Consider the following 16,179-nt stretch of genomic DNA (forward strand, 5'->3'; position numbering starts at 1 on the left):
ATAGGCTGATTTACATTTTACTAAACGTGGGGGTGGGGTGGGTTATTGTGGGTTATTGTTTTAGGCGGAGGTGAATTTTCAAATTGCACTCAAAGGCAGCACGTCATTAAAAATAACTCCGCTCAACACGCTTTAGACAGAAGCTCATGAAACATGCTTCCTGTAACATCTCCGTCGCTCTGCTGGACTTTACTGTCTGTCTCCCTCCTTGGATTTACCTGTGCAGGTGAGTTTGATTTTAAAATCTTATTGATTTATTTCTTACCCGCTGTTAGATGTTAGAGCTGCTTTAGTTTGGGCTGCTAACAGAGAGGACACTCTTTCCCTGGCAGCAAGTAATGCCAGAAAGTGAATGTTAGTTTTTGGATGTAGGGGAGACCGGGGAGAGTTGTAACATTTTTGACATTTCTGTCTGTAAATTGGAGCTCTTTTAAGGTAGTGGATTCAAAATGTAATGCAAAGTATTTACATGTCTCTGCTATTAAATAGTGCAGCTATTTTCTCTGCAGCACAATTACCCATTGCATGGTATGGTCTCAAACACAAAGAGTGAAATGTTACAATTAACCCCATAGTCTGGGTTAGTTGTGACATATCCTGGGGTGAAATGTAACACAATGAAATAAGCGTACTGACAAAATCTTAACATGTAATCTTTGTTTATTCAACACATGAATGCACTTAGAGCCATTTATGTAGCTATGTGTGTGTGTGACAGAATGCAGAAATCTAGCTTTTGAACATATTCCACACCCCCAAAAAAGACAAATTATGGAATTTTCTGCAACTGAATATTTCATTAATTTTGGTTGGTCTTCCTTGAGTTTGGCCTCATTGGCTCAGTGGGCATTATAACCTACAACTCTTGCACCAATTTTGAACATAACAATGAAGCTGAAAAAATGTAGTTGTTCACCAGCATTGCAATTCCATTACTTTTTATCATGGCTTACCTTGGTGTGGTTTGCAAAGTGCTTCAGAAAGATGAGGAAATCTGTTTCTTGCACCCATCCTGATTTATTTCCACTACCAATACTTCCTACTGGTCCATCTCTGACACAGTGGTCTGCATAATGTATGTGTGGGAACACAAACAGTGGAGGAATTGTGTTGCCAATGGCATTAACCGCATATACAAAAGCGACCAGTGAACCTCTCTCTGCTGATGTCGTTGCCCCAACTTGTTTAATATAAGTTAAAGTAATAGTGTGGTAAGTTGTAACATCTGCATTATTGTTACAACTAACCCAGACTGTTGCTGTTACAACTGACCCAGACTCCTATAGCCATGAACTAGCTAACATTACAGCCAACGGCTAAAACATTAGCACTAAAGACCTACACAGAATATATCCCCATAGACATACAAATAACATAATTTAAGTTGGATGAGTTTAACTGCAAAGCAGATAATTTTTCACATGTGATAGAAGAACTGAATTGGGCATTTACAGGATGAATCACATCATTTGACATTTACCCTGATTGGAGAAGTGTTACAACTATCCCCAGTCTCCCCTACTCACACACATTTACAGTTTGTATGATTAAGTTGTGACAAGAAGAGTCTGCTGTAAACAAAAACGTTTATAACTGTATTACTAGAAGCTCATCATCACCATCAGTTCTGCCTTTTACAGCAGGCATCGCAGTGTCCTGTTGCTTCACTATGAAGCGGCGTGACTTAAACATGTTTGAACTCCTGCATCAAAAACAGTTTTGTTGTATCGCGCAAGCTGTAAAGATTTATTATTCCTAATTCATCCTCTCCACAGTTCTGATAATGAGAAACCTACATTTACTTCATGGGCACCGTTCCTTAAACTGTGCACTGATATACGCTCGGTTGTCTCTGAGTTAATGTGCGCTGAGCACCAAGAGGAAGTATCTATTTAATATTATTTTTTGACATCAAGCGATCAGATCTTTTATGTCCGCGATAGAATTAATGTGTCAGTCCGGTAAAGCAACGTGTTCATATAATTTGGAAACGTTAATGTTAATACAGCTGTTCCCTGTGTTACTACAGGAATGCAGTTTACATGCACACAAGTGCATTCAATTGAGCAAGATCGAAGAGTAGCAGATGATACTGCACACATATCAGATACACAGGCAGGTATTTAGAGAAATATTTTATTGCCAAGGAAAAAAATCAAAACAAAAAGTCACAAGTCTTAAATTTAAAACTACCAAATAAATAAAAGGATTGACAAACAAGATTAAAGACAGGATAAATAAGATACCGTCCACACGGGATGGAGGGTGGACAAAGGACCTTCTCTTTATGTGTCTCCTTTATTTTCTTCTTATTGGATTTTTCCTCAGGTATGAAAGAGCTTGTCACAGTTTTTCATTTTTTTATGTTTTGGGCTACTTTTAGGTAAATTCACAACATGGTGACAATAAATCTCAAATCTTTCTTTAAACACATGTACACACGACAAGTTTCTATACTGCAGCTTGGCCTCTTATGATAAAGGAAAAAAAACCTGCAAATTATTGATTACAGGGTCGGAAATATGTTTCGCTACACAGACGCAGGCTAATAAAAACAAAATGACACAAATGAAATGCAGTTTTACAGCAACTGGAGATACTTTATACTCTGTGTGACACAGTGGTGTGTGTGTGTGTGTGGTGGCAAATGCAAAGGCCTGTTTATAAAATAAAAATAAAAAAGACAGGTGTTACATTTGGTAAATGCAGTAAGAACACACGTTTTATATAAATATAGTCTAACTTTATATTTTTAGTGCACATAATTAAACATAAATCATCAATTTTGATTGCACGTACTGTATAGCTTATATAATAAATATGTAGCCCAATAAGTATAAAACAGTATAAAACCTTTTTGATGTTTGCCTTGCTTGGTAACACTCTTTTCAGTATAACCGTATGTGTGTGAATTTACTTTTTTGTATTACCACAACAAAAAAAACCTTAAAATCCTAAGTAGTAGTTATAGTTTTTTTGTGTAAAAATCAGACATGTTTAGTAAATTATTTTCATAACTAGAAATGCAAATAGAAATTGTAATAAAAAATTATATATATATATATATATATATATATAAATACATATAAAAATAAAAACTTGTGCACAAATATTGTAAACAAAGTTATTTACAACTAATTTCCTAAAATGCGGCCAATGCCTGAGGTGTTTTTTTTTTTCTTTTTTCTTTGTACAACCATTTAAAAATACTACTCGAACAATCAGGTGTCACAATAGGAAACAAATAACAAATTATTTGTGCCATAGTTTGTCCAGCACAAGACAGAGGAGAGACCTGCAGGCCTGACAGCAGCTGTATCACTCCTCCTGTTCTCCACCTGCAGAACTCACTATCAATCTCTCTCTCTCGCCGGCATCACTCCCAAAACTTTCCCGTCTTCCTGAACAACCAAATCCCACAGATTGCCTTTTTTAAACTAGTCTGCATGGTACACTTTTCCACCAATAGCAAAGGGGTTACAGTCTCCCTCCCCCCCACCCCCTTTCCTTTTTTCTTTTTTTTTTTTTGCGCTGTCCTTTGAAAATGCTGGGTGTTTTATAGTTTCCTCCCACACTGAAGTCAGTCAGGTTTGAGCTTCGACCACAAATCATCAGAGGACAGAGGTCTCTGCTCTTCACTGACTGTAGGAGTGAACGGTTTCAATTTTAACCTCTCTGCTCTGTGTTGTTTCCTCTTTCAGATCAGAAAACTATCACAGCTGAGTCTGGACAGAACGTCAATCTGACATGTCGAGCTCCAAGCATCAACATATGTGTAAAATGGAGCCGAGCTGACCTGGAGCCAGAATATGTGCTTTTGTACCGGGATGATCAGTTTGTTCCAGATGACCAGCATCCATCTTTTAAGAACCGGGTGGATCTGCAGGACAGACAGATGAAGGATGGAGACGTGTCTCTGATTCTGAAGAATGTGACGATTAATGACGCTGGAACATACGAGTGTCGTGTCTTTGTGAGAAAAACACGATCATGGAAATCCATCAGCATCGTCTACCTGAGTGTCGTTGTTCCTCCAGGTGAGTGAGCAGAGTTGAGTGTGTGTGTGATCAGAGGTGAAGCTGCTTCCTGGTTGTTGATGTTTGTTTCTAAAGATGTTGTTGATGAGACTTTGTAGAAAGCAGCTGGTCTGAGTGATGTGATCAGCTGACACCTCACACACGTTTCTCTCCTGCAGCTCGACCACGAGGAGCCAAAGATGATGGAGATGGAGTCAGAAGATATGATGGACTGGTGGCTTTTGTGTTGTTACTACTTGTGTTCGCTGTTGCAGCTGCTGTTGTGATCTCTAAAAAACAGAAGAAGGATCCTCCCCTTCATCATCCTCCTGACGAAGAAAAGAAAGAGATGGTCTGAACCAAAGCACGACAGGAAAGAGCGCAAATTTATATATACAGCAAAGTAAAAGAATGAGGAAATGTCAACATATATCACAGTTACAGTAATATACAGGTTTTTGTGTTTTAGGACAGGCTCATCTCAAAGTAAAGTTCTCTAAAATGTTTCAGCTGTATAAAAACTCAGGAATTCCTTTTTTCCTGAAGCTTTTCTCCAACATAAATTCATCACAACAAAGATCCAAATGTGCTGTTCACACATGTGCAGCAAACTCCAGTTAAATCTTGATTTAGTGTTCACATCAGTTTAAACGTTTCGTTACTCATTTTAACAGACTAAGTGTTTGGATCACGAACATCTGGAACTTTGGACACATTTTCTGCTTGTGCTTTACTTGATACACAGCGTCTGCAGTTTGACACATTTTAACCACAGCGTGAAAAATAAAATCATTCAACAAATTGCAAAATAAAAAGAAAGCCCTCCATCTTCAGTTTACAGGACAAAAGAGGAGGAGGCAGCTGCTGGGAGTTTTCCTCTTCCTTTCACTCTTAGTATGCGTGTACTTTTTCCACAACTGCTGTAATGCTTTGCACTTGAGGTTTGTAACTTTCATTCATGTAATGCTGAGACACTTCCTGTTCATAATAAATAACAAATTCTAACTTTAAGAGACTGAGAGAGATTTACTGTGTATATTGTCAGATTTGATTTATTCAATCTGGACCCAGTTAGGGTCCGAAACTGAGATCAACCTTCCAGGACCTTGATCTTCAGTAGGTGATGGACGGTCCCTCAGACCTCAGCCCAGCATTGGGATACTGTGGGACTTAACACAAATGTTGTGAGAGTGGGAAGTGTTAAGAGTGCAGCGTGGAGCAGGGGCTAAAAATAGTCAGTAGAACCCAGGAAGTCTTGGGCAAGAATTCCTGGATCATCTATCCGTGGAGGAAAAATGAAGATATGAAGATAAACTGTGTATTTTAGGAACTTGTGATCTAAATTCTTCCCCGGCAGCTTTATTTAAATCCCTAAAAGTGGCGACATCTCTCCCAGAGCTGCAGTTTGGTGACATCAACATGTTTCTTGTAGAGAATCGCTCAGCTTACATTGCTGCCAGGAGGAAAGCTTCAAAGTGCAGACATGTATCCTCCATATGGATGGGTAAATAATTTGAAAGTGTGGGAGGGGGAAACAAATTGTTGATCATTAAAGAAAAGCTTAAACTAAATCTTATGCTTTGCTGACTTGGACATTTACAGTACAGTCCATTTGTCAAATGAATGTTGTGTCATAACAGTAAAGTTAATCCAGTGTCAGTGAATCAGTGTAAACAGTTTACATAATTTGCCACTGACAGTCTGGGTTGCCATGGAAAAGCAGAGATTGGTGTGATTTGGCCTGTAAAGCAGGATCAGGAGAGGTGCGGTCATGTTGGTGCCACACCCTACACTCCTCTGGCAGCTGTAAATAAACACTGATCGAGGACTTCCGGTGTGACGGTAGAGCAGTATGGTCGCATAAGTACAGAGCTCCCGCAAGCCAAGTAGATAAACTCCGCTAAAACACGAATTGAAGCGTGAGACAAAACAACTTTGGAAGATGAGCGGAGGGACAACAAAAACAAAGAATAAAATAAACTACGGACACCCAAGGTAAAGACATAAAACATCCGAACAACGAGGACAAGCTAGCACCTGAAGCTAATATGGCCGCGTTTCAAAACGGGCTGGATTGTATTAGCAAACAAATTCAATCCCTCCAAAATGAATTGAAATCAGACTTCACGACGTTCAAAGAAGAAATTACTGGCCAAATGAGACACGAACTGTCTAAATTCAAAGAAGATATTGACCAGAAGTTTAAGAGCATGACTACAGAACTTAAAGAACAAGAAGGGAAATTAGAAGCTGCGCTGACGCGCACGGAGGAAATAGAGACGTGGAGCCACGAGGCCAATCAAACCCTGACAGAACTAATGAGAGAACAAAAAACGATGATGACCAAATTGGATGACTTGGAACTGCGATCCAGACGTAACAATCTGCGGATCTACAGAATACAAGAGGGAGACGAATCTAAGGAAGAATCGCTGGCCCAGTTTCTGGAAGCCTGGCTCAGAGAGGAGCTTAATATTAACATCAACCTCCAGATTCAACGCGCACACCGAGCATTAACCCCGAAACCGGCAGCGGGTCTCCCCCCAAGGTCAGTCGTTGTCAATTTCCAACAATTCACAACTAAAGAGATGATACTTAAAAAGGCATGGGAAAAGGAAATAGTCACTCTGGACGGAAGCAGGGTTTATTTTGACCACGACTACTCTGCGAGAATGGTGCAAGAACGTAAAGCATACGTGAATATCAAAAAGATATTAAAGAAAGAAGGCATCCGTTTCCAGACTCCTCTCAGCAAGATGCGAATCCACTGGCCAAATGGAGTGAAAACTTATGGCAACGCGGAGGAGGCTGCTAACGACCTGCAAGCGAGAGGATACAACGTGGAAAAAGGGATAAAAATCCGGGAGAGAGAGAGCACCGAGGGACGTCTGTCAATCGGGGCAGCGACATGGAAACCGGTCCGGCCCACGTATGCTGGGGTGGCTAGCAGGCGAGCTCGAGAGAGACTTCAAGAATTTCAGCATAACGATAACAATGCATGAGAGGCGTATATGGAGACGTATAACAACAAGATGGATTCAAGGTGTGTCTGGTAGGACTATATGGAAACACAAAGTTGGCTAGGGATGGATAGTACACAATAATGACTAGTGTGAGTGTGACAATCTTTCGTGAGTCATATCTCATTACTGGAGGGGGGCCCTTTCAATATGAGAGACATACCCCCCAAAAACAAAGAGAGGAACAACAGGTGGGGAAGGTGGCTGGTACCTCTTTATTGAAGTCCTCTTATCTGTACATAGTTAAACTAAGTTGTAACTTGTTGATGAAAATGTTTTGTTTAAACAAGGGTTCAATGGGGTGCCTGTGGGGGTCTCAAAAGATAGCCGGTAGATCACAAAAGGATAATGCTCACTACACATGAAGAAATAAAGTGTATGTCCTTAAATGTTAATGGAATTTGCAACCCAGTTAAAAGAGCCAAGATTATGAGTAAACTGAAAAAGGAGAAGACACAGATAACTTTCCTACAAGAAACTCATTTATCAAAAATAGAACATGAAAAATTGAGGAAATTTGGGTTCAAAAATACCTTTTACAGCTCCCATACAAACTCTAGGAAAAGAGGGGTTGCAATTCTCATAACTAATTCCCTTAAGTTTCAATCCCACAAAGAAATAAAGGATAAGGAAGGTAGATATGTCATTGTGAAGGGTGTGATTAATCAAACAATGGTCACATTGATGAATGTGTATGCCCCTCCTGAAAGTAATAAGGAGTTCTTTAAATTAATTTTTGATATTCTTGTGCTAGAAGCAGAAGGTATATGCATATGTGGAGGAGATTTCAATGTGATATTAGATAGTGACTTGGACACAACCAGCCTGAAGAAAAATAAAAATTCAATTTCAAAATTAGTAAGATATACATTGGAAGACATTAACTATTTTGATGTCTGGAGAGCTTTGCATCCGCTACAGAGGAATTATAGTCATTATTCAGCAACACATTATGTATATTCAAGAATAGATTACTTCTTTATGCAAAAAGGGAATAGAGATATAATAACAGATTGTTGGATTGGAGTGGCAGATGTGTCGGACCATAGTGCTATCTACTTAAAAATCTATCTTAAAGGTAGACCAAAAAACACAATATGGAGACTAAATGTGGGGCTATTAAACAATAAATCTGTGGTAGAACAAATACAAAAAGATGTCAAAACCTATTTAGAAGAAAATGACAATGGTGAAACCGATCCAATTATTCTATGGGACTGTTTGAAGGCAGTTATACGTGGGAAACTAATCGCAATATCAAGTAACCTTAAAAGAGAAAGAATGAAGCAATATAATGAATATGTGGATGAATTGTCACAATTGGAGAATAAACACAAACGCAAGGTAGATGTCAAGATACAACAACAGATGAAAGATATTAAGAAGAAAATTAATAATTTACTCTTATATGAAATGGAAGTAAAAGCAAGGTATGTAAAACAGAGCTACTATGAATGAGGCCCTAAAGCTGCACGGCTATTGGCAAGACGTTTACAAAAACAACAGGCAGAAACAACAGTCAATAAATTGTATAATTCTAAGACAGAACAAATGACACATAACCTAGAAGAGCTAGAAAGTATCTTTACCGATTATTATAAGGACCTGTATTTACAAAATGCACCTACTAATAATGGCCTAAATGATATTAAAACATTTTTAGACTCCTTAGATCTGCCCTCTATTGGAACAATACAAAATGATCGCATGACAGCACCAATAACTTTAGAGGAGATTCAGAAAGCGATTGGAAAATTACGAACAAACAAGGCACCAGGCAGTGATGGGTTTCCTGCCGAATGGTACAAGAAATGTGGAAAAGAATTGATACCCTTACTCCACCAGACTCTTAATTGGACTCACACTAAACATGTGATTCCCCCCTCTTGGAGAGAGGCAATTATCACGGTGCTGCCAAAACCACAAAAACAAAGAGAATACTGCCAAAATTACAGGCCTATATCAGTGTTAAATGTTGATTATAAAATCTATACTACAATCCTATCAAATAGGCTCCAGTCGTTTATACCAGACCTGATAGATGAGGACCAAGCAGGTTTTGTCAAAAACAGACAGGCACAAGACAATATTAGAAGGACCCTACACATCATACACCAAATACATAAAGACAAGATACCGGCTGCATTGATACGTTTAGACGCAGAAAAAGCCTTCGATCGAGTCAGCTGGGACTTCCTGTACCTAACCATGGCAAAGTTCGGGTTCACTACAAAATCAATCCAATGTATTAAATCTCTCTATGACAAACCGACTGCAAGACTAAAAGTTAACGGCTCATTGACAAAAACATTTCAACTAGAGAGAGGAACTAGACAGGGTTGTTGTTTAAGTCCAACCTTATTTGCCTTGTATATTGAGCCATTGGCACAAATGATTAGACAAGACTCCCTAATAACAGGAATAGAAATCAATAATCAAGAGCATGTAATTAGTCTGTTTGCTGATGACGTGTTGATAGCCCTCGAAAACCCCACAAACTCTTTTATGCAGCTTACAGAAATGTTAGGAAAATTTGGTACCCTTTCTGGCTACAAAGTAAATATACTTAAAACTCAAGTTCTAATGTTTAATTGTACACCAACTCAAAATCTTAAGGAATGGGAAATAAAGTGGGAGGCAAAAACCCTTAAATATTTAGGCATAAATATAACCAAAAACTATGCCAAACTATATCAAAGTAACTATGGACATATAAATAACAGGATAAGGCAGGATATGGAAAGATGGAATACATATTCGTTAGGATTTAGTGACAGGATAAATGTGATAAAGATGAATATCTTACCACGATTGCTATATTTATTCCTCTCTCTTCCGATAAGCATACCTCAAACCCAATTCTCAGAATGGGATAAGTATATATCTAGATTTGTCTGGGAAGGCAAGCGGCAATGGGTACGATACACTACTTTACAGCTTACTAAGGAGAAAGGAGGAATGTCGCTTCCTAATTTAAAAGAATATTTTCGTGCTGCACAGATACGCCAGATAACATATTGGTGTAGTGATGATTACAGGGCTCGCTGGAAGGATGTGGAGCTCCTGTGGAAGGATGTGGAGCTGCTGCTCTTTGAAGAAAAAGCGTGCATCCTTGCACTGGCTTCCAGTTGGGTACAGATATCAGTTTAAGATCCTGACTCTTACTTTTATGTCCTTATGAGGAGAGGCCCCCACACTCATTGAGCTTCTTCCTTAGATCCACTGATAGTGGTCTCCTGACTATTCCACAGGTCGTTTGAAAACAAAGAGGGATCTTTCCAAACCCCAGCACCAACACTGTGGAACAGTTTACTTCCCCCTGAAATGCAACTTTATTCCTTGATTTTTTTTTTTTTTTCTGTTGGCTCCAAACAATTTTACTGACCAAAGTGCTTAAAGCTCATATTTTTACACTACATTAAAGTGTGTCTCCACCGACACAGTACTCTTACCCATGTTTGTGATTGGTTAGATGCTGCCAACATGCCATCTGCTATGTGAACATGCTTGGAAATCCTGGGCTGACTTAGCGAGCTGCTATCCGGCATCGCGCTCCTGCTTATTCTGAATACAAGTGTTAAGGCAAAGGTAAATACCCTGAGGCCTGCACTGTGAAGCAGGATTTAAAAATCAAACAGAGATTCTACTTACAGAGCAGACACAGATGTTTCCTTCATCGTCATCCTCACTCATTTAAGCTGTTTTACATTTCTGTCACTGACACCAAGTAAATGCTCTGTCCTTGGAGTGTGTGGTTTTCTATGGGTACAAAAAAATAGAGGTGGTAAGGAATTATTTTAAAGATATATAACACTGTAGTGCCATTTTATTTTCTTAAAACACTTGAATTAAACCCTGTTACTTAAAAGATGCTACACAAACACAGAAGACCAGAAAACATGAGTGTAGTGTATAAAAAGTCCACTGTGACCAATAACTGAAAATACACATAAGTAAAAACTTCTTAAAGATAATCTGATTTTATTCTCTGTCTGAGATTATCTACTTTTAGAAAACATTTCGAGACTGAATAGTTGTCAAATATGTTTGAAGTCAGTAACTGACTGACTGACTTCCGTCATTGGTGTAGAGAGCAGCAGGTGGGCGGGTCAAAAAAAGGATACATTTAAGAAAAAGTAACACAGCAGCGACTGTGGACAGTCTCTATAATCTGGTTTCACAGCGCTATGGATGCAGGACAATCTGTCTTGATTTGCGGGATAATCTTTGCCTTTCTTCTCTTATTTACGACCGCAGGTAAGATTGAACTGTTACAATAACTTTTTATAAAGTCAGCAGCCGTGTGTATTTATCAGTAATCGTGTCACTGAAACAACCTTACCAGAGTCATGTTTCCCGTCTTCACCACTTTTCTCTTTAAATGTTCACGCTGCATTTCTTGATGGAATTGTCCGATCAGAGATCCAATCGTTTCACGTTATTGTAATGGATGTGGTGTTTGTGAGGAAAACACCGGGAGCTGGAGGTTTAGCCTGGCCGCGCAGCAGATCGACACGCCCGCTTCTGCCTCCGCTCTTCCTTCCTTCAGCTCTCTCCCCCCGCCCTCGTCGCTCCTGGTCCGACTGAAAATCCACGGCGAGCTCGGTGGTTTAAAGATTTCGTCCAAAGTCTTGTAGACCCTCTAAAAGAAATCACTGTGATGGATTTAACACCGTTAATATGATGTCGGTTAGGTCTGGTCAGCTACCCACAGTGCAGACAGCACGTCCACCCGCAGAGACACGCTGGCTACACTCCAGTGTACAGTCGCCATATTTGCAGTTTTCCTGTAGTCGTATCCAGGCCTCAAACACAAGCTCCTTATTCCTCTCCGTCTCTGTCTCCGCTCCATGTTCACTCCAAACAGTTTGTAGCTGCTTTGACAAACACACACAGCTGCTTTGTGACGGATCACACACAAAAACAAACATTTTATCGTCGAATAATCCGGAGACGGAGGAAACCGCGCTCAACGACGTCCAGAAGCAACCGCGACAAAACAAAAAGGTCCAAATCCAGAATTAAGCAGAGTTTATCTGCAGGTACTCCTTCAAAGTCGTCCGGACACCACAGATGGACTTTCTGAGTTATATTCTTTATACCGATAATGTGCTGAACATCGCGTCAAACGACGACGGCGGAGGAGAACTTGTCAGCGGAGGGATCCGGATGCGTTCTAAGTCACGTGATACACCGACACGCGATCTGGTGCCGTGTTGAACCGTCAGTTTTTGTGGGCTAGTTATTCATGTATAAATGTATTTGTTTACAATATTTACTACATACAGTTGTGTATGTGGTAACATCTGTATAAATGCATGTTAACAGTAAAAGATGTGAGATTTGTCTGAACATTTACACAGAGCTGTTGAACTGAACGCATTTATCCAGTTTAACTTCAGCTCCACTGTAAAAACACTGATAAAACTTTAATTCTCTAATTCTGTAATATCCGGTCAAACGGCATTAAAACAACAGAATATACAAACAGAACGTGGGTAAATTTGTGTCTTTACCCACGTGGATTAAGCAAATCCACTCATAGAGAACAGCTGAATGGGATAAGCAGAAAAAAATGAATGGTTAAATGGATGGAAGGGAAAAAATTCAGCTAACATAATTTTATTGATACACATTGTTGAACATAAGAACATATTTATTACAGAGGATCTATTTGAATTCCAAACAGAATAAAAAAACTGTAAATAACTGTTCAAAAGTGTGTTTGCAAAAAGCTGATGACTTTTTTGTGAAATACATGAAAAATCTAACATGAAGCTGTTTTGTTTGCACTTTGTGTTTCACACTTTAATGTTAAAGCAGACTTTTAGGAGTTTGTTTACAGCCTGTTTTTACTCTGCTGTATTGTGACAGATTCTACCGGGTGTGATAGTCAGGTTCATAGTTCTCTGATACTTTGACCTTTAACCTCTCTGCTTTGTTTTGTTTCCTCTTTCAGACCAGAAAAACATCACAGCTGAGTCTGGACAGAACGTCACTCTGACGTGTCGAGCTCCAAGCACCATCAATGATCTTGCAGAGTGGAGCCGAGCTGACCTGGGAGATGAATGTGTTCTTTTTTACCGGGATGGGCACATTGTTCGAGACAACCAGCATCACTCGTTTAAGAACCGAGTCGATCTGCAGGACAGTCAGATGAAGGATGGAGATGTGTCTTTGATTCTGAACAATGTGACGACTGCTGACACTGGAACATACGAGTGTCGTGTCCGCTTGGATGAAAAATGGAAGCTCATCAGCATCATCAGCCTGAGAGTTGATCCTCCAGGTGAGTGAGTAGAGTTGAGTGTGTGTGTGATCAGAGGTGAAGCTGCTTCCTGGTTGTTGATGTTTGTTTCTAAAGATGTTGTTGATGAGACTTTGTAGAAAGCAGCTGGTCTGAGTGATGTGATCAGAGTGCAGTAGATAATGTCTGACAGCAGTTTGAAGAGGAAATGGATTCTGTTCTGTTCTTCACTCATCACCTACCTGACAGCTGACACCTCACACCTGTTTCTCACCTGCAGCTCAGACAGGAGGACACACAGAGGATGGAAGGAAGGAGGATGGAGGGAAGGAGGATGGAGGGAAGGAAGCAGGAGGGAAGAAAGATGGATCTTTTGGACAGAAAGTTGGTCTTCCAGTTGGCTTTATTGTTGTTGCTGCTGTTGTTGGTGGTGTTTTTTTAATGTACAGGAAACTTAAACCACAGAAGCAGGGTTCATACGAGCCTCCAGCTGAACAGCAGCCTGTTTGAAATGTTAAAATAAGATTTTCACAAGTTTTTAAATGTTATTTTTGTTTGGTGCAAAACATCGACATCAGTCCAACAGACAAAACAGAGTCAGGATTCAGGATTCGCCTCCTTGAACTGTCTCAGAGGGCTTCCAGCTGATCTGAGTCTCCTGCTGCTGTTCCAGCTTCTCAGAGCAGAGACAGACGAGGACATCCTGGATTTGTTGTTCAGCGTCTTTGTGAACGATTTCATCATGTTGTGTTGAACAACTTTAAAGATGGATTCATTCCAAAAGAAGATTGAACTAATGTCGTACATTTCCTTCTTTTTCTTTAGTTTGCTTGAATTTCAGACGTGTCCTGTTTCTACTGTGTGTGTAGCTGTTAGCTCGTGACCTCTGCTGCTGCTGAGCTGAAGCCTCAGACCGTTTCTGTAAATAGACGAGACATCTATAATATATATTTGTATATATTAAATTACACGGAGCTTTTATTTATTTCTGATTATTTATACACTTTTAAAATTATTCCTGGTACAGATTTTATTGTTTTATGTTATTATTGATGAAAAAATGAGTGAGTTTTTGTATAGATGATTTTTCTTTTATAAAAAATATTTTCTAACCTGAATCCCAAAACGTTGGTTCTGTTCGTCTGGACGTAGCTTGTAAATGTCCTGTTTATAAGGTTGGGGAAACCTGCAGTCACTTGGATGAGTGACGAAACGTTTCTCCCACTGAAAACACCACGTCCAGGTGAACAGAGTCAACTTTCGGAGATTTACTTACCTGGATGATTGAACATGCATCAAGGCCCTTTCTCACCTGTACAGCCTGTTTTTGTTCTGTAAATAAAGTTTCTTAACCTGAATGTTGCTTCCTGTTGCTTCATGAGTAAATCTGAAATGAAGCTGAATAATCTGAGCTGGAATCAGTCAAAAGTGAGTTTGTGTGAAATCATCTTTGCTTCTGCTTTTAAAGTGAGTTTTTTTCCCAACTATCGCCATCTGGTGGCCTTCAGAGAGAATGCAGGCTTCCATGTTTTATGCTGTCTACAATGCATCAGTGTGGTGCTATTAGTATAAGGTGGGATGTAGATTTTGTTACATTGTACCTGTGAGCACAAACTACACACATCAATAGACAGGCAGGTCATGTATTTACATTCATACTGTGCTACAAACCACTCAAAGTGCTTTTAATTAACTGCACATTCATAAAGCAGCTTATTCTGGGCACTTCATCTCCCTCACATACACGACCTAGAATCTTCCACTCCAGAGTAGCTGAGTACAAACTCCACACAGAAAAAAAGAAGCCCAGCAGCATTTGAACCTAGAACCTTCTTGCTCTGACAGGACAGCAACAACCTGCACCACCTATGGCAGAAACTGCCATAGGTGGTGCAAAAGCACCATCTCTCAAGGCGCACTCTGACATCTGTATGACCTGTGCTGTTTTCTTTTTCACTCTCGGGAACCTTGGACTTTTGAGTCTTTGTCCTTCGTGGGGTTTACCTGTGCAGGTGAGTTTTATATCAAAATCTTATTAATTTCATACGACAGCTGAGTGCTGTTGGCTGCTCACAGAGAGGACACAGGTCTCCCGTCACCAAACCTCTGCTGTCATGCGACAAAGCAGATGTTAGTTTTTAGATGTACTCACGCACAAACAGTTTGGTGCAATTAAGTTGTGAAGACAAGATTTTTCTGTTCATAACTCAGCTGTCACCAGCAGAGGGAGGAGTTGAGGCAACAGCTGATCTAGAGAAATCTTCTCAGGGTAGCAAAATCCAAGTCATTTCTTTACACATATTACAGAATGTAACAACTGCATATGTATCGTATATATGGTTAAAATACATGAAATATACTTACTGCCTACTTTATATAAAAAACTTTATTGTTTTCTTTAACACTCATAATTAAACATTTCACTTAAATAAAAACGGTGAACTGTTTAGCTTATATGATAAATAAACATACAATGCAGAAAAGCTACACAACATGAGGCGGTTCATTTACAAACACAAGTCTCACACTCTGTTACACAATACTAACCTGATCTGCTTCTGTTGTTACCTAGACTGCACATGGTTCCCACTGGTCTAACATTTCTCTTTAACTTTACTTTTAAAGCTTTCAAACTGTACTTTACCTTCTTTGTTATCATTATTTTTTTTAGCAAACTATTTTTTTTATTAACATTCTTTATTAACACAACTGATCTAAAAAAAACAACAACATAAAAACCTACTGGGGAAAAGTTATTTTTTACTGTAAAAACCTCAGATGTGTTTATTGGTGGTGGTAGGTATCGTCCGTGCTGCATTCACATCATCTAGTAGATCTTCTGAGGGTACTTCATGTAGTCTTGGTAACCGGCTACAGTGGATCCAGGTTTCAAGCT

General features: G+C 39.4%; 1 protein-coding gene and 1 long non-coding RNA gene across 2 annotated transcripts; one reads left to right on the top strand and one right to left on the bottom strand.

The window, feature by feature from the left end:
- Positions 1–2,685: 2,685 nt before the first annotated feature.
- On the bottom strand, positions 2,686–12,193 carry LOC148103546 (uncharacterized). Its single transcript, XR_015718594.1, has 3 exons — positions 11,379–12,193; positions 10,688–10,795; positions 2,686–4,345 (listed from the first exon to the last, which is right to left on the bottom strand). It is a non-coding gene; the product is annotated as an uncharacterized LOC148103546 (long non-coding RNA).
- On the top strand, positions 3,783–14,641 carry LOC148103547 (CXADR-like membrane protein). Its single transcript, XM_087838810.1, has 3 exons — positions 3,783–4,037; positions 12,996–13,325; positions 13,564–14,641. Exons 1-3 carry the CDS (start codon positions 3,896–3,898, stop codon positions 13,791–13,793), a joined length of 702 nt encoding a protein of 233 aa, XP_087694936.1. The 5' UTR covers positions 3,783–3,895; the 3' UTR covers positions 13,794–14,641.
- Positions 14,642–16,179: the final 1,538 nt, after the last annotated feature.

Source organism: Neolamprologus brichardi, chromosome 3 (assembly GCF_056152115.1).
Source record: "Neolamprologus brichardi isolate AB-2024 chromosome 3, ASM5615211v1, whole genome shotgun sequence".
Lineage (NCBI taxonomy): Eukaryota > Metazoa > Chordata > Actinopteri > Cichliformes > Cichlidae > Neolamprologus > Neolamprologus brichardi.